At 35.6% G+C, this 19520-nt stretch overlaps 1 protein-coding gene across 23 annotated transcripts in view; it reads right to left on the reverse strand.

Annotated features, from left to right (window-relative positions):
• Window positions 1-19520, reverse strand: part of RYR3 (ryanodine receptor 3) — a 301080-nt gene that overhangs the window by 195566 nt on the left and 85994 nt on the right. For 18 of the 23 annotated variants that reach the window (XR_005556461.1, XM_039341596.1, XM_039341587.1 and 15 more), the window contains 9 exons: window positions 18571-18582; window positions 14247-14321; window positions 13225-13303; window positions 12279-12391; window positions 11197-11296; window positions 5762-5855; window positions 3558-3632; window positions 2594-2750; window positions 464-628 (listed from right to left, as the gene is read on the reverse strand). Coding sequence is in view for 22 of the 23 variants with exons in the window: in XM_039341596.1 (XP_039197530.1) it covers window positions 464-628; window positions 2594-2750; window positions 3558-3632; window positions 5762-5855; window positions 11197-11296; window positions 12279-12391; window positions 13225-13303; window positions 14247-14321; window positions 18571-18582 (870 nt within the window). In the remaining variant the exon portion in view is untranslated. The remainder of the gene's footprint in view (window positions 1-463; window positions 629-2593; window positions 2751-3557; window positions 3633-5761; window positions 5856-11196; window positions 11297-12278; window positions 12392-13224; window positions 13304-14246; window positions 14322-18570; window positions 18583-19520) is intronic. The other 5 variants (XM_039341606.1, XM_039341605.1, XM_039341604.1 and 2 more) reach the window with 2 other exon arrangements.

The following is a 19520-nucleotide window of genomic DNA, read 5'->3' on the forward strand; positions in this document are numbered from 1 at the left end:
CTTGCTTTATAGAAATCAGAATGCTTTCTTGTATCTAATATCAAAATATAATATGCCTCAGACTATTAAAAAGAATACAGGAGACCTGAATGCATAATTTGGAAAGTAAACTCCAGTACTGAAAAAAGCAGAAGCACCTACTGTTAATAGGTTTTAAGGAGACTGATGTAATTCCTTGAGCTTATATGTCTCAATAAAAAGGACCAATGGGGCAAACTAATTAATATCCATAATAGCTAGAACAGATGGTGCTGCTTGCCTATTTGTACATACACACACAAATTGAGCCCAAATGAGCAGCTCTCAAAAGTCTCATGCCCAAAAACTATTCACTCTGCATCTTTCTAGGCAACAGTTCAGACAATTAAACACTGTCTTCTGGCTGTATGAGCTTCTGCACATCTACATGTGCAAGTTATTCACAATTGTAAGCTACAGAATAAAATATACATTTTCTGTTTACCTTTCTTTTCAGTGGTCCTAAACGTGATGTTTTAGCATCCTGTGCTTTGTAAGTCAGCCACAAAGTGCTAGCTACATGCTGCACAAAACAAACAGAATCTCCGTATTTTATTTCAGGAAATCCCATGCCCTCTATATCACGTTTGTGAGCAGAATCCAATTTTTCCTTTAGGCAAGAGGGATGTAAAAGAAAAAAAATAGCAAATTATTTGTAATTGATAACAATGGTGCATATCAGAAAAAGGACCTTTTCTGTGGCAGCACCAAAACTGTATAGTTCTGTATAGCCCCCCCCCAAATACCTAGATCAATGTTTTATCATATGGTAAGATCTCATTTAAGTTGATATATAATTTTTGCACATTAAGACATGTGTTTTATTGGTCAGAGAAATTTTCTATCATATTGTCTAGGTTGTGTTTCTTAACATTTGGAATATGATTATGCTTTTATTAACTTCAATCATTAGTTGTCCTGAGTTATACACGTAAGTGAAGAAAGGAGGATATATAATTTTTTCTCCATGAACAACTTTTATATCAGTGGTTGATTATTTTTTTGTGTGTGTACCTAGATGGTTGGGACTTTGTGATAAACCATTCTAGAATTCAACAGCAACAACCCTTCCTCTCTATGGAGATCATGGAAGAGAGTACAGGTAGTCCTTGACTTACGACCACAATCAAGCACAAAATTTATGTTGTTAAGTGAGACAGTTGTTAAGTGAATCTTTCCCTATTTTATGACTTTTCTTGTCATAGTTAACAAGTGAATCACTGCAATTGTTAAGTTATAACATGGTTGTTAAGTGAATCTGGCTTCCCCATTGACTTTCCTTGTCTGAAGGTCATAAAATGTGATCACATGACCCTGGGACATTGCAACAGTCATAAATATGACTCAGTTGCCAAACATCTGAATTTTGATTATGTGACTTTGGGATGCTGCAATGGTCATAAGTGTGAAAAATAATTGTAAGTCATTTATTTCAGTACCATTGTAACTTTGATCGGTCACTAAATGAATTATTGTAAGTCAACAACTACCTGTATCTGTCCCTTTGGAACATCAATTTCTCAGTTGCATTCAAATCTATCCCTGGAGCCAGCAAGGAAAGCTGAAAGGAATTATCACTTTCCCATCCTTCTCCAGATCTTAAATATAGGCTCAGCATCCTCCATCTCCCATTTAAAAGAAAATAAAAGGCCTCCTCTTTTGTGTGTTCCAGGCCTACAAACAGAATTCCTTTCTCCCAATTGTATGTCCTATTTTCGTATTTTACACTTGTGAATTATTGCTGTCAAGTTTCAGTGTCAATTTAAATATATACAGATAATTCTGTCATAAGATAAAATGGAATTTTAGAAAAGCCGTTATCCTGTCAATAGCAGAGAGAAATTGTGTCAATTCTCAGTTCTCAGTTCTCATTGCTATATGAAATAAAGAGTGCAAGTCTATCCATTCTATCCAGAAGCAGACACTGTTCAACTAATGAATCCTAGGTATTCAGCTTTGGAGAATATGAACAATAAGGAAAAATAGGTTCCTTTGTAAAAAAATAATATTTTGCAAATTGAATGTACACATTGTAATCAACTTTTTCAATCTTATAAACACAAAATTAATATTTTTTCATGTTCTTGGTACATGGTGTATGTTTCTGTCACTTAATATATAGTACAATCAGTTCTTCACTGATGAGTTTTATTAAGCATATTTGAAAGTACAAAAAATTCATTTAAAAAGAGGTTAGAAAGCTGAGGAAAGATATCAATATATTAAATTAAAAAACAGAGAAATGAAAAATTCTGTTACATCTTTAATGCTACTGGCTGCTGCGTCTATGTTGAATAGTAAGCAAGAAAAATACCCTGACAATTATTTCTCATAGATATTATTCTTTTATTCCAGAAAAAAGATTATGTAGAGAAGTAAGCTTTAGTATAGTATATTCTTCTGAATGTAAGTCAATATCATTTATTTTCATTTAATCATAGAATATGTCTTGATTCCTGAGGAATTCTGGGAATTGAAGTCCACAAGTCATAAAAAGACCAGGTTTGAAGACCCTTGGTTTAGGTAGAACATTCATATTCTTTCCATATTCATTTAATGTAAAAATATTACTTACCTTGGATGCTCTAAAACAAAAGGAAGTTGATTTTGTGTCAGCTTTTTCTCTGTCTAATAAGACAAGACCTAGGTCTTCTGTTAACGCTAAAAACTGTCCTGTTGTAATATGTCGAAGGCGAAATGGTTGTCCCCAGCGGATATGACTTCCACTCCAGCTTAAAAATTGTTTAAAGAATATTTAGTTTATGATTTACATGGGCCATTCTAAGTATTTTTAGGAGGTATTCATCATTATGCACCAAGCACAGGCTTAATTCTCCCATTAAGTGAAAAAAAAGTTCATTTGTTTATTTTATGTTTCATTTGGCTAGATCTCAATTTATTTCAACCCAAAATCTTTCTTAAGGCTGCCTTTTAATAGATTCAACAAAGTCTCATAACAGTATTACAAATTAACTCAGAATCATATTCATTATTTTCTTAGGTGTTTGGGATTTTCTAAGCTTCTTTCTTACCATGTTTAGTGCCCTCCATTTTCTCTTCCTTCAGAAATTGAGATGCAAACTGCTAGTCACTTTCAGGCTCATCATTATCATACTAAATTCAGTAATTATCTCTAAGGCTTTAATCCTAAGACCTTGAGATAGCATCTCATAAGATATAATACACGCACACAACCAACACAGGTCAAATTTTAAGGAAGGATACAGTTGCAACAAACAAATAAACCCATTTCTGTCTGCCATTCTGGCCACTCAGGATGATTTTCCTAACATTGGATACCCCAGTGTTGGAAAGAAATATCAGCAAGGAAGCTTGGTGAGAAAAGGTAGGGGACTGAAAAGGAGAAAATTTAAGTCTAAAAAGAAATACTTTACAACAAAAACAGGATGTAATAAATTCCTCTTTCTGAGTTCTGCCTATCAAGAAAATGTGCTGGATTTCCCAGACTAAAATACTGTAAATTCTACTATATAAAAATCATAATATAAAACAATGAATATGACATAAAATCACAGTACCTTATTCGAAGAGGTTCCACTCTCCATAGTGATCTTGCACGGACTCCAGCTCCCCCAGTTTCATAAAAAACCCGCCTAGAAATAGATTAGGCACGCTGAGATTATAAAATGTATGCAGAATTATAATCTGTGACTGAAATATATGCAGCATTTGGAGATTTCAGCCTTTTCTGTAATAACTGACAATTTCTTTCAGTAAAGGTTGGATTAGATTTTACAATGTAAACTGAGGAAACTGTAAAATAATCCAATCATTAATAAATCTATTAAATAATAAACTGGATCTTGTATATTCCTATTCAAGAAATTAGGAGTGCAATAGGACCTGAATCACATAAACCTCAAGTTCTTCTATAAATAAAGCATTTGAATTTACTGATATTTTCATTAGGAGTTTCCAGATTTTAATGATCAGATATTTAGGAGTAACATGGTGGTTTCAGAATTAAGGCTAATCATATTATCCCACTATGTTGCCCCTTTTTCCCCCTGAAATTTCCTTCGTAATGAGTTTTTAATGCAACACTGGCAAAAATGGGTGAAAAAACTGAAACAATGCACATTTGCAAAAAGATTTCCATTTTATTAAGGGTTTTATTTGTTTATTTAGACTCTATGCCACTCTAGTTACCAGACTCTGAGAAGCCTATAGTTCTTTCTTCTATGGTAGTAACTATGATTAAAACAACAAATAATAACACTGACAACAATAATAACATAATTGGTAAATAAAATCCTGTACATTCTGCACAACGATCATCCCTAATGACAATGAACTCATCCTACCACCTCTTGCACCTCAGAAGTCAATAATCATATTTCCATTTTATCCCCATGGATCCTGAGAAATAACCCCAGGCCAATCCTGTCCAGAAGCCACACAGAGCATATAGTATAAAACTCTTTACCAAACACAACAAGCTTTGTTTGAGATCAAAGTTGAGCTATATCACCAGGGCTTTTTTTGTCATAGAACACCCAGAATGGAGTTCTGGCACCTTTTTTGGATGGAACCTTGTAGAGTAGGCAAGGCGGGTTGTATGACATATGTGAGTTCCGGCACCTTTTTTTTTTTTTTTAGAAAAAAAGCACTGTATTTCACTAAAGACAGAACTGGTCCAGTTATTTTTTTGGGTTATGCTTAACAACAGAAACCTTGCCATGGTCAAATGAACCAGATGGGTATCCCAACAGGGAAACAAACCATCTTCTGAGGAGTTTTCATGGCAAAGCTAGCAAGAGTCCGTGAGAACCTTTGATCCTACTTAACCGTATTTCATCCATTCTATCAAGATTAAATACATCTTCATTTATTTATCAGCATGCAGTGGCTAAATTGTCTTTTAGCTTCAAAATCTGAACTTTCGGCTGAATGTCCTTTACAAACTTTGTGGAACCACCATATTATATATAATTCTGCTAAGTACATTTTGAAATGCAATAACTACAAGCTGGCAAATACCACTTATCTCAGATTAGACAATCTTAGTTTGCAATGAGAAATACATTTTTTACGTCTGTCAGACAATGCCCTTTACTAACTTTCCCTTTGTTTCCATCCAGTGCTTTATAGTATTTGCTTTATTTCTCCCAGGAAAAAGGGCAAGATGCAGCTGTTTTGCCTCACTGCTATTATGTTCATATCTTTACAGTCAGTTGAACAAGCAACAAGGACAAGATGCAGTGTAGCCAGAGGGCACTTGGCATGTGATGTGACTATTGATACAGGACCAACAGGGCTAATCTCCAATGCCAAGTATTCTCATCTTTTGACAGTAAACAGTGATGTTATTTCAAGGATACTTGAAGGTTCTTACTTAGGAAAAACACTCCTATTGAATGTACTGCTGAGTAAATAAGTTCAGAATGGGAGTCATTTTTCATATATTTAAGTGGACCATGTGATATTAATTCATGTTTCTTGTAGGAAATAGATAGATAGATAGATAGATAGATAGATAGATAGATAGATAGATAGATAAGAGAAAGAGATGCCAGTTGTTCTAATGCATCTAACTTGAATTATACTGTCTACATACAATTGTAGGAAAGTCTTGTTTACAAAACAGAAGAATGGCAACAAAAGTCAATCTGATATGTGCCATGTGCCACAAACGCTTGGTCATTGTTTTTGAATGAAGACTATTTGGGTTTACAGCTGAAATTAAAGATGGAAAATATGCATAACCTATAGTGCAACTCACTTATGTGGTGAATCATTCTGTTCTGTAGATGCGATGGTCAAGCATTCATCATGGCCATGAAATAAACGTAATACATGACCACCAAGTAGGTATCCTAGAGGAAGAGAAAATAATTAACTTGGACAGCATTTTAACAATAAGTATCTGGAAATGGAAGTATATCTACATATTGTATTAATATCTAAAGGTCTAGGCTATTTCCTCTTTCCAATGCCCGCTCAGTTGTGGGTCTATCAACATGCCTTAAGCAAATCACCAACTATAAAATAACAGGAATAAAACTTATTGATGTTTAACTCCTGTAATAATTTCCCCACATGGCACAGGAATAGCTCAGATGTTTTCATTCCTCCTTTTGATTAACCACACTTATTTTCACCTGATCTCAACAAATCTACTTGATCTACTGCACGGGTGTCAAACTCGCCATGTCACGTGATATGTTGCGACTTATCGCGACTCTTTTTGTATTGCCGGCAATGGGGTGGGCGCAGCTTTGGTGTGATGAAACCAGCTCGCAGGCCGGCAATTTGACACCCCTGATCTACTGTGTGCTTTAATTGTAATAAGATGGTTTCAAAGTATTGGTTATGAAAACAGATTATTTGATGCAATATATACCAAAATGCAGTATCAACTGAAGATAATCTGCAGAAAGTGAAGTAAGAGTCCCCACCAAATGGAAAATAGACCAATTAAAAGCACAAATGTTTATGGTGGTCCAGAATCATATAATGTTTTACTTGCCATGGGCATCTTCAACACAAATGATGAACTATGTGTATTGATACTATCATGTAAATGATAACATACATAATTGTGTCAGAGATCAAGATGCAAGTATGTAATTACAACATATTCAAGATGGAGTCACCATGTCTCTGTTGGCCTATTATGGCTTTCTGTCAATGCCCACTCATTAGCCTGCCCACTTCAAAAATCTGGATTTCCTTGCAAATCTGTTCAGCTGCTAAACAAGACAGGATGAATCACAATAATATAGATTTAGTGCTAACAACCCATGTGGAAGTGCCCCAAATGTATATGAAAAATTTTGAACACAGCACTATGCTACAGTATTACTTGAATGTATGACTTTCATAGAACAGATCTTTCATACCATTGATCATGGTATCCAGCTGGATTGTCTTATTCCCAGTAGGAGGCAGTGTTATTGCAGTAATTCTCCTGCCTCAAGAGATACTTCCATTTAATACAACAGGACAAAGATGTTGAGCCTAAGACTCTCAGCCTCTCTTGTTTAACATGTACATGAGATTGCAGAATCAGTTACCATTAGGTATGTTGAGGATACCCAGCTGTATGTCTTGACCTCAGGTCTACTAAGTGATATTGTTGCAGCTTCTATCAGTACCTGAGGGCTGTTGGGTTATGGAATGGAGAAGGGGAGGGAGAACAAGCTTGAAATCAACAATGACAAAATAGTTCCTTTGGAATCTTGGATTTTTCCATTGAAAGGTACTGGAACAAAGGAAAATTGTTTGGTCTAACTTGCTTTTTGTAATCAGCTTTTGCACCAGGCTTGAGAATCATGTCCATGGATGAGATATACTGAAGGAGGGAATAAGGGAGTGTACAGGAATGATTGATGTCTTTCTTGTGATGTAATGGCTCTGTTTTCTGATTTTCATTGGCTAATAAAGTTTATAAAGCAATGCTACCAACTTTCTAAGGGATATTTCTGGACGTAACTCTGCCAGCGTTCCAGATTGTTGGCCACCCAGCTGCTTGTTTTGATCAAATAAAGTGCTGCTTGATCAAGAAGTCTACGCTTGGGTTATCTGATTAGATTGACATGGTATCTCAAGTTCAAGTAAAGGACTGGGACCTTACATCATCTATAGTTCTGAATGGGTACATATTCTCCAGACAGAACTGGTGTGCAATCTGGAAATCCTCCTGGACACATAACTCCTGCTCAAAATGCAGTCCTAGCTATAGCCAGGAGGGCTTTTACTCAAATTCATTTAATATTCCCATTGTGCTCCTTCCTGGGTGGAGAGGGGTTTTTTTCTTCACATTCACTTATGCCTTAGTCATCTCTGTAATATAGTCTGCCTGCGACTGCCCTAGAAGACCACTCAAAAACTGCAGCTGATTCAGAATGCATGTTGCAGACGATTATAAGTATACTTTGGTATGCTCATATAACATTTCTGCTATGCAAACTGCACTGGTTACCCATAAGCTCCTGGGTATGATTCAAAGTTGTTATCTACAAAGACCTGCGTGACATAGGGCCTGGCTATCTAAGGGACTTGCTTATTCCCCATGGTCCATGCTGCTCAATAAGATCTGGCAGAGTGGGCATATTCCAAGTCTCATCAGACAAACAAGGTCATCTTGGAAGGAGGAAGGGGAAGGAGACTTTAAAAAATCTTTTTGTTACAGAGTAAGATGAATATGGCTTTTTGCTAAGGAGGAAAGATGACCATATAAGTGGTTAATCACCCAGTTTATGGTCTCTGCATGATATATGTTCGTACATACTGTATGTGTGTTAACTTTGAGCAACAGTTCTAAAATGCATAAAAAGTAAAGATTGCTTGATAACAGGTATCATTTACAGAATATGGTACTATTATAACAGCCAATTTCCTAGATGCTTTAAAAAGAAGACTAGATAAATGCAGAGAAGATAGCTATATTAATGGTGATAAGAGATTTCTAAAATCCTGGGCAATAAGACGTTGGATTCAAGAAATTTTCAGGGAACGCTATAGTTTTGTGTTCTTCTGGTAGAGAATTGGCTGGTAAGAACTAAAGCAATCTGGAAATGTTACTTTGTAATATAAATGCAGTAGAAAAATTAAGTGTATGGCAACAGGCCATGATAAACCTCTAAAAAAGAAGCACAAATTGTTGTTGACTGATAAGTGACACTGTTTCTATTCCATCAAATTAATCCTTTATATAAAATCAATATTGCATATGGTAACAGGTGAACAGGCAAAGGTAAAAAGCTTGGCTTTTCTATAAATTTACATTTTAATGGAACATAAATTTCCAACCCATTAAACACTGAGAGGCCAGGATAAATGAAGGCATTGTCTTATTGCAAACAAGAGGAAAATGATTCATCAATATCTTAGTGTGAATTGTCCTAAACTCACTTGCTGAACAACAATCCCATTAATATGTATTGGAAACAAATGTTACATAAGATACAGATCTGAATATAATGCTGTCAACACAAAATGCTAAAATAATTAGAAATCCAAGCCCAACATTAAAATTATACACCAATGGATTAAGAACTTTTAGACTGTGTGGCTTCCCAGAGATTTTAAGACTGTTTCAGGCAAGTTCCCCTGAACAGATAAAATGTTCATGGAATCATGTTGGATCCAACAGAATTCTACATTGGGAAAGCCTGTGCAGAACAAAAGCCATATAAGGATTAGCAAAAAATAAAAAATAAATCTCAAAGCACGTATGAATTTATCAGAATAGGGTTTGACATCAACACAAAAGAAGTCAAAAGAAGAAGCAGCAGCAGAAGAAATGGGTTGCTGGGTATGATGAAAGCATCAGAATCAAGTTGAAAGGTGACATTTTGCAAACCTTTCTGAAGCAAAAGCTTTCACATTTCATTCATACTGAGACCCAAAAAAAAAAAAAAAAGGGAGCAGGTGCTTTCCATTTGAAAACAATTTTTAAAGGATCTAATTTCTTTGGCACTATTTTTAGCCATTTACAAAAAGAATGCATACAGTGGTTGTCACATCTCCCTATCTCCTTTTTTTTCTTTTCTTTTTTTCTTCTTTCCTCTCTCCCTCCATCCCTCATCTTTTTTTGCTAAAAGTTTTTAGCTTTCTATATACAGAAAAATTACATCATGAAAAAATACAATTGCAATACAAAATGCAATTGATGGCCAAACAATAAGGTTTTTGGCACTAATAAGCTTGTTATCTTTTAAATGAATGGAAGATTTAACAGGTCTTAAAGAGAACACTTTTTCCAGTCTACAGTAGTTTTCACAACGTCTCCTGATTTCCCTTTTTCTTTCTGGCTCTTTCTGGAAATCCCCAATTGCAGTGAAGTGTTCCAAGGCTTGATAAAATGCTCATTTTTTTTTCTCCAAGCCATCATATAAGTATTCCAAATACAAACTGTCTTTAAGCATTTTTATAAATATGTCGGGCATTACTTCTGGCAAAACTGTATGCTAAAAACATATTGGTGCATTATTCTATATACAGCCAGTCTAACTGGGTATATAGCAACTTGTTAATTTTTTCCATTGTTCATAATTATGATATTATTAAAGTTCTATTGCTGGCAATGATCTATAAGACTTGCCAGCATCTCCTTCCCCTTTTTAGTCAGCCCCAAGTTTCCATTCATTGATTTCAAATATGTTATTTAAATGTTGAATGTTGACATGCAAAATGCAAAATATTATATCTCATCCATTCACCTTTCTACCAATCACTTACTAAATGGTGTAAAATACACATCTCAGGTATGTATGTTGGTCTATTGACTTTTCAAAGGAATACCCTAGAATTTTATCTTCCAAGATAAGCAAGGAAGGAAGGAAGGAAGGAAGGAAGTTAGGAAGGAAGGAAGGAAGGAAGGAAGGAAGGAAGGAAGGAAGGAAGGAAGGAAGGAAGGAAGGAAGGAAGGAAGGAAGGAAGGAAGGAAATTTTATATACCAGTTTGATCCAAAATGTAATAGCATTACCAGAAGTTATTGCACATATTGTCCTGTGGTAGGAAATAAAAAAAAAATCTGTTTTCTATATCTGTAAACTGCTTAGAGAGAGCTCTAAAGCACTGTGAAGCGATATATAAGTCTAAGTGCTATTGCTATATCTGTCTTTCTCTTATAAAATAGTTCTCGTTAGAAGGAATAAAAACTGAAAATTAAGATATAATCAAAGGATCTCTAAATTCATTAGATTCATCAGGAATCTACACAGATAATCACATAGATTGTTTGCTGAAGTCAGTAAGGGTAAATGACACCTGTTTTCAGTGAAAAATAAATACTTCAATAGCACACACTGTATGTAGTAATCTCCATATCAAAATAAAGCCGGGAGGAATGTGATACTTTCCTTCAGCTCATTTGCAGCAAACTATAAATTCTTTTTCAACTCATGATTCTACTGTTTTCCTATTCAAGCCAGTCAGGAAGTTCTACGTTATATCTTCACACTGTAAGTAAAAGCAGAATAACCTATGCACAGACTTCTTTGCTTTAATTCAGGATTCAAGATTCTAAATATAATCTTAGGCTGCAAGGATTATGCTAGAAGAGGTTTGCTATTGGAAACTGTACAATCCCCAAAGGCATTAAAATTTGAAGAGCAACTATAGTATATTTTTAGCTGTAGAAATTACAATGCACACTTGCAAATAATTAGTAATTTCAACTAGTAGCATAACCATAATACTGAACAAACCTTCTTCAATGTTGCTTCCTGAACAAGTAGGGTGCACATTCCAGAGTGTTTGCATAAAGGAAGCATCTACCTGTATGTTTCCATATGCCACAGAAAGATGCTGCAAAGAGAAAAAGTGAAAATCCCAAAAACTATTATTGTTATTGAAAAGGAAGTATAAAAACACAGCCCTTAACTTTTATGTCTTGGGGTTTATAAGATTTAGGAAAAAAAAATAATCCCAATATTTGGTAAATTAGCATTCTATTTCCTTCTTTTTTTAAAAGTTAAAGCTTACGCTATATTTAAAACGATTACAGTTTACCATTCTCAGAAATCTTTTATTTGATTTTCTTCATCATTATTTTTTATCCGTCCTGTTTCATTATGGGAGTATTTCATTAGAAGCAAATTAATAATGTATTTCATCAATTTATTTCAACAGAAACAAAAGTTTCTATTCCACAATCCCACTTTGAGCCTCTCAGACCTATCTTTTCCTCCCTGACACTTCTTGAACCATAGTACAGCATCAAAAAGGAAGGGTTTTTTTTTTCAAACTCAGATTTATTGAAAGATGTACTGATCATAATTCTATGAAAAGGCATGCAGAGGAAATACAGGTAGTCCTCTACTTATGACAATTAAGCCCAAAAACTCTATTGTTAAGTGAGACATTTTTAAGTGAATTTTGCCCCATTTTATGACTTTTCTTGCCACAGTTGTTAAGTGAATCCCTGCAGCTGATAAGTTAGTAACTCAGTTGTTAAGTGACTCTGACTTCCCTATTGACTTTGCTTGTCAGAAGGTCGCAAAAGATGATCACGTGACCTTGGGACAGAGCAACGGTCATAAATATGAACCAGTTGCCAACCATCTGAATGTTGATCACATAATCATGGGGATGCTGCAGAGACTGTAATTGTGAAAAATGGTCATAAGTCACATTTTTCAGTGCTGTTGTAACTTTGAACAGTCACTAAACGAACTGCTATAAGGACTACCTGTAGGTATGTTTCTAACTGGAAAAAAATAAGGCTAAAACTCAACAAAGGCATCAATCAGTCACATTAAAGTTATTATGAATGGTTTTAGATGCTTACCAGGTATCTTTCTGAGGACACGCTAACTAGAATAAGATCATCTCCAATCCGTACCTTTTCTCCTTCCGACCTTTGTTTAGAAGCAGGGTGTATGGTCCACCAACATGTTTCACCTATAGTTAGCAGAAGGACCCACGTTGCATGTGAGTGAAAAAGGTCTCAGACCATTTCAAGCAAGTTTAGGATATTTAAAAATATAAAAACATATCCATTAAATTCTTAGACTCTTCCACTTGAAAACTGCAATGAGTAAATCAGACAGTGAGACAGTGACTGAGTAACTGTACTCAGAAGGTGAAAGTTCTCCACAGATGGTTTGAAGTAAATTCTCTACAGGATTCCTGTTGTATGGATGTTCTGCTTAGGGTTCCTCAAAGAGCCTACTAAAATACATGTATGCATACTGCCAAAGTCAATATATAGCTTGCCACAATTGCCTTTGGGTCCGAACCCAGTATATATGACTGAATGTGGCACATATTTAAACATAGATAATTACACTTTTAAGCTCAGTAGGCTTTTGTTTTCATTTAAGGCTTTCCCTGCATGTAGCAAAGAGTAATGATTTTTTTTTTCATCTTCTCTGTAGATAAGAACAAGAATTATCAGTACTAATGCTCACCTAACTGTAGTTTGTTTCCCTAACTGCAATTCATATATTTGTTTCAGAATAATTTTGTATAATACAATAAGAAAGCATAGTGTCTCTGCATAGGTATGTGAATACCGCATGAATGCATACTAATCATATATTGTAATTTGCCAAGGACTGAATAATTATTCTGCTTTTGTTAGTTCTAGGCAGGCAGCCAAAACTAAAAGCTACATCAACCGTTAAAATTATGTCAACCTTACATGACTGATAAACTAGATTTTACAAACAAATTACAGATGTTTTAGGCCCTCTAACCTAAGGTGATATTTTGATATAAGATTGCATACGTACCTATTGCATTTTCCTGTAGGCCCACATCAAATGCAAGTTTATCTGTCTGAGATCTTGATGTTGTTAAACATGTCAAATACTGAAAAACATTTTAAAGTTAGTAAGATCCTTCAAATAATTTTGTGTAGATGTATCTCAATGAAGCCTTGGATCTGAATTGAGATATATGAGCCCACTGTTCTCATGAATAAGTGACAATATTTCAAATTCTTTTGCATTGAAATGAATAGATATCAATTTGAATGCTTATGTGCTTCAATTTAATTGCCATGACTGACTTTAAAAAGAATTTAAGATATAAAACATTTTTATTTTAAAAACTGTTTAATTTAAAAAAAAATACAGTGGAATTCAATAGAGAAATGGTATCAAAGCTACAAATTTACAATAGTTTGTGCCATATAAAATTAGCTATGCAATGTCACTCAGTGGTGAGATGGGTGGCATACAAGTTTAATTAATTAATTAATTAATCATACACCGAGCACTATTACAATGAGGTTGCACTAGCCTTTTTGAATTTGAGGTCTTTAAAACTGTTCTGGACTTCTCAAAATTGGCCATATCAATTGAAAAGTCTGCAAGTTGTACCAATAAAAGTCTCAAACTACCCCTTATTAGAATAGCCATAGTACAACAACAGTCTTGAAAATCTGATTGTGCATCTCTCCTCCCTCATGTTATCTTCATATGTACTGTATGAGTGAGGGTCCTGACTGAGGTGGCTTCTTAAATTTATCTCTTGGATTGGGTCAACTCATGCTTGTCTGATTGTTCCCTTAGTAATGGACTCTCCCACTGTCTTCCAAAGCTAGTCCCCATGTCCTCTAGAGTGCCTGGTTGAGATGAATGATTTATTTATTCTGTCTCGGGAGAAGGATGTGCTGTGATGCAGAGTTGGAACTTTCATCCCAGTTTGGGGAGCACCCAAGATGGCATTGAAAGGGCAATGAGCTCCACCAAATATTTTATTAGTTTTATTCTGTTGCGCTTTCTTTTCTCCGTCGCTCCATCTCTCTTACCATTCCACTGAAAGAATGCCGAAGCAGAACCGCATGGCCGTACAGCAGAGTTCTGTGACCACCTCCTTGAGTTGCCTGTCGAATAATTGATGCAGAAGTTGATTGAAACCAAAACAGTATTACCTGTTTTCTTCACGGGTTAAAAAAAAACAGTACACTCTTTTTTAACAGTACTTCCAATTCTTGAAATAGAACATGTGTATATTCACAGTGACATTTCTTGACTCATATGTGCATAATTCTATTGTAAAAAAAAAACGCTTAGAAACTGCTCTCAAAATTGGGTAATTGTCTTTGCACTATAAACCAATTAATCTGCAGCATATTAATTCTGATTCAATAAAGTGTGAATTTAGAAAAACACAGTTGCATTTTATAAAATGCATATCTACAGAATATAAATTTAAAAGGCAGGTATGTTGGGAAACTAAACATGATATCGTATAAAATAAAATTCTATCCATACAAAATTAGAAAGTACCTGCATCCAGAAATCCTATCTCATTCTATCCGAGAAGTATTTTAAGATAGAGAGAACATCATGTTCTAACTCTAACAGTTCCCCCAAATATATTGCCCTTTGCATCAAATTCTTTTAAAGACTGTAGGTTTGAAAGGTTGAGTACGGGAGGCTTAATATAAGGATTTATTTAAGAAGGAAAAAAAACAGGTCACCTGGAAGTCTGATGAGAACTTAGTTTAGGCTTAGAGTTAAATGGTAATAGCAACAGACATATCATTTTGTGGGGAAAAGGATGTCCAATTAGATCAATTACCAATTTTGAAACTGTATATATGGCTCAAGGCCAAGTGTCAAATATGCATGGAGCTATAGTAATTATATTACAAAATAAGCCAGAAGATTTGAACAGACATTGGAAAGTAGCTATCAAAATTTTCTTAGCTAATCAGCAGAGAAATTGGAGGTGTGTATCTCATTCCGCTTCGCAAAATTGTATTAGTACAAATGAAAGAACACACAGTGAAAATTGGTTATAGATCCATTAATTATCATTTAAATTGAACAAGATTCTGCACATTATTTATCCCAGTACTAGGTGGAACATAGACATCAAAGTTTTGGAAAAGTATTGATCCCAAATGACTGACCTTTCCAGTTTTATTATGTGAGGTTTTTTTCCCCCTCAATGACATACCCATACACAGAGACACACAAGAATGAAGTAATAGAATTCATTCTAAATGAAATATTGCAAGAAAACAAAAGCATGCTTCATAATATATTGACTGACTCCTAGATGGGAATGATATTTTATTACTTTCTGACTTTTATATATATATATATATATAATATATATATAAATCAATCTTCATATGGGAAACAGGTAAAAAATAAAGCATCGATAGCAAGCCAATATCTCAAACTGCAATATCATATGCATGATAATGTCATGATCCATGGATCATCTCTCCCCATTCCTGTTTACACTATGGCAAAAAAGGACAGTATCTCTAGTATTCAGATTGAGGCAGCAATCCAAAGAGACAAATGTGTACAGCTATTCCAAAGTATTACACACACACACACACACACACACACACACACACACACACGGCTTTTTTTCTCATAGAACGCCCAGAAAGGAGTTCCAGCACCTTTTTGGGATGGAACCTTGTAGGGTAGGCAAGATGGGTTGTATGACGTGTGTGAATTCTGGCACCTTTTTTTTTTTTTTTAGAAAAAAAGCACTGTATACACACACACACACACACACACATATGTGCTAAAAAAAATTTGGGTTGCTAACAAAGAGTTAAAGGGAGATTGGGATAGCTATTTTGAGCTAATTTCTTTCTCCCATATTTGGGCCGACAGGGTGCATTAAAAAAAAAAAAACACTCAAGACATATACATATATACATATCCCTAATTATACCAAAAATGCGAATCCTGGGTAAATCCATATAATAGAAATAAAATAGTCCGAGCACCAAGATAATATTAAAACAAAAACTGTTTAATATAAAAGCTAAAGCTAAGCTTTTGTCGGCCAACATTGCTGACATCATCAGAGTATAATACCAGATTACTGGGAGTCCTTTTTATATTGCCGGACGGCTCTATGCCCAGCTTCTCGATCTAGTCATCAGTCCGTCCGTTGTCTCTACATTGTTCTTAAAGGGCACGTGTCTCTTGCTGTGTTGGTATCTTCCGAGGTTACTATTTTCTTTTTCCTGGGTTCAATCACTTTCCTTCTGCTAGCATACACCGGTTGCTTTCGCTTGCTTACACTTATCCCCTTTTTTGGTTCTATTTCGGAATCCATCTGATCTTCCTTGATGGGGTTGTGTGCATGTGTGCTCAGGGGAGGGGGTATATTGAGTGGATCCGGGTGTCTATCAGGGTAGTCTCTAATGGATATGCTCCTGTGTGTGTTCTCCCACTCAGGAGTGCTGCCTTCTTCCGTGGACCTATGTGGGTATATTGATCCACTTCTGGTTGTCCCCCCCCAATATTAAGGTCCTTTACTGCTCAAATCGTTCATTGGGTTTTTCAGTCCCCCTTCATCGTTTGCTAGGGTTTTTTTGCCCTTCTTGCGCACGTGCAGATTCACAGATTTGGAGCCATATAACCAACTATGGGCATGCATTTGATCTTACCAGTTCGCAACCTATATCCAGGGATACCACTAAGGGAGGCCGCCTATTCAAGGAAGCCTGGCTTTCTGATGGCGATTCTATCAATTGCCATATAGAACTTTGCCCGGTATACCAAACACTTAAGATATGGGAAAAACATAGCTCACAACGAAGGCAATTTGCACACATCCCACAAGATCAGAGGAAAGGGGGGATGGAGGAGGTAGCCCATTTGTGCAATAACAAACTCACAACATATCCTACAAGGGGAACAGAGAAGAGACAAAAAGCATCCCCATAGACACCCCAAATATGCACACCTCTATCCACCCCACAAGGAGAAATAATGACGGGTGCGAATGACACGGATGGCTGGATGACAACCCATGGAGCACCCGCACCATGACCCTGCTAACAAGAAGGGGGGACAAGACACTCCACCGATGACCTCAAAAAAGAGATCCATGAGCAAACGATGGAAAGTCATGCCATGGGACCCTGCACGCGCGCAAAAAGGGCAAAAGAACTAGCAAACGATGAAGGGGGACTGAAAAACTCAATGAACAATCGAACAGTAAAGGACCTTAAGATGGGGGGGACAACCAGAAGTGGATCAATATACCCACATAGGTCCACGGAAGAAGGCAGCGCTCCTGAGTGGGAGAAGACACCCAGGAGCATATCCATCAGAGACTACCCTGATAGACACCCGGATCCACTCAATATACCCCCTCCCCCGAGCACACATGCACACAACCCCATCAAGGAAGATCAGATGGATCTCGGAATAGAACCAAAAAAGGGGATAAGTGTAAGCGAGAGAAAGCAACCAGCATTTGCTAACAGAAAGAAAGTGATTGAGCCCAGGAAAAAGAAAATAGTAACCTCGGAAGATATCACCACAGCAAGAGACACGTGCCCTTTAAGAACAAACCAAGTAGAGAAAACGGATGGACCATTGACTAGATCGAGAAGCCGGGCGCAGAGCCGTCCGGCAATCTAAAAAGGATTCCCAATAATCTTGTATTATGCTCTGATGATGTCGGCAGTGTTGGCTGACAAAAGCTTAGCTTTAGCTTTTATATTATAATAATAATAATAGTAGTAAAGTTGGAAGGGACCTTGGAGGTCATCTAGTCCAACCCCCTGCTCGGGCAGGAAACCCTACACCATTTCAGACAAATGGCTGTCCAGTCTCTTCTTAAAAACTTCCATTAAACAGTTTTTGTTTTAACATTATCTTGGTGCTCGGACTATTTTATTTCTATTATATATATACACATATACACATATACCTATATACATATACATATACATACACACACACACACACACACACATATACAATATATACGAAATACAATGTGTTCCATCCTGATTTCTATGAGAGGGAAATAAAATCAGAATATGAACTAAACAAATGAATAAGATCACTAGTGTTTTCTTAATTACTGCAGAACTAGTGACTGCAGTACATAATGCAGCAGACAGTAAATCAGCAGTTTATTTTCATTAAAATTATTTTGCATACTGATAAAAAAATCCAGTTCCAAACTCACAGACAATAAATACAATATGAAATTGTTTGCTGCTTTTCCTGAATTCCCTGCCTTTGCCCGATCTGTATCAGTTGTAGTATATATTATTTATATTTACCTGTGAGTTTAGAATGTTTTCTGCTACTATATCTTCAGAATATAAAATGTCTAAAGAAATCTCTTACCTTTCTTATAAACTTTCCAGAAGCATTAAAAAAAAAAAGAAAAACTTCATAAGAATGGGTTTATAAACAATCATGGCCTGACATGCTGCTGAAATCATTGTGGAATCTTTTCATTACTATTTTCTTATTTTAAAATATTTAATAACAATTTGCTACTACATAATAGTAATAATAAATATTATTATTATTATCTGACTGACCATGCAACCAATCATAATAATGTTATGGTCAATGAATGCTGTTTTTGTGAAACCAGAAGCTTACCCAGAAAGAACTGGGAAATAAACAACGATTGAGATGTTGCAATATTTTATAGATTCCTTTAACCAGTTATTGAGCAATATTATTGTGAAAACCTGATGGAATTACAGGGCCAATAAAATTCAGTTAGTGATATCACTTTCAAGGGTATTGCTTTAAACACTTTCAGGCCAAAATGAATGAGATCTTACACTGTCACTTTCACTTTGTACTTAGAAAGCAATTGACTATTTTGTCCTTTGATGTATAATAGCAGGACACAAATATTTGAAACATGTGATAAATTAATCCCTTATAGGATCATCTCTGTTATTTTATATGCATTCAGCTGCAGAGCATTTAAGGACAGAACAAGCTGACCAACGAAGAGAGTTACAGTGTAGTACCCAGAATCTCAAAGCATTAGAATCTATACATATCCAATTCACAACAGAATGCCAAGCTGACAGTGTTTTAGAAATGAGTTGGCCTCTGTATGAATAACTATTCCCTTATGCTATAGAGGTGGCAAGGATTTTTTACTTAGCCCACTAAGACTGTAGTATGCAAGAAAATAACAAAAAATATCTGCACATACTGCTTAAAATATGAAATATCAAGGTGTATGATGGATCAAGATGTAGCATTAAATTGTGACTTAGCTTCATGTCCGCAAGAGAACACAAGTATCAAAGTCATACACTTCCTAC

The sequence above is a fragment of the Crotalus tigris genome, unplaced genomic scaffold (assembly GCF_016545835.1).
Source record: "Crotalus tigris isolate CLP2741 ecotype Arizona unplaced genomic scaffold, ASM1654583v1 scf7180000017771.5222438, whole genome shotgun sequence".
NCBI classification, from domain to species: domain Eukaryota; kingdom Metazoa; phylum Chordata; class Lepidosauria; order Squamata; family Viperidae; genus Crotalus; species Crotalus tigris.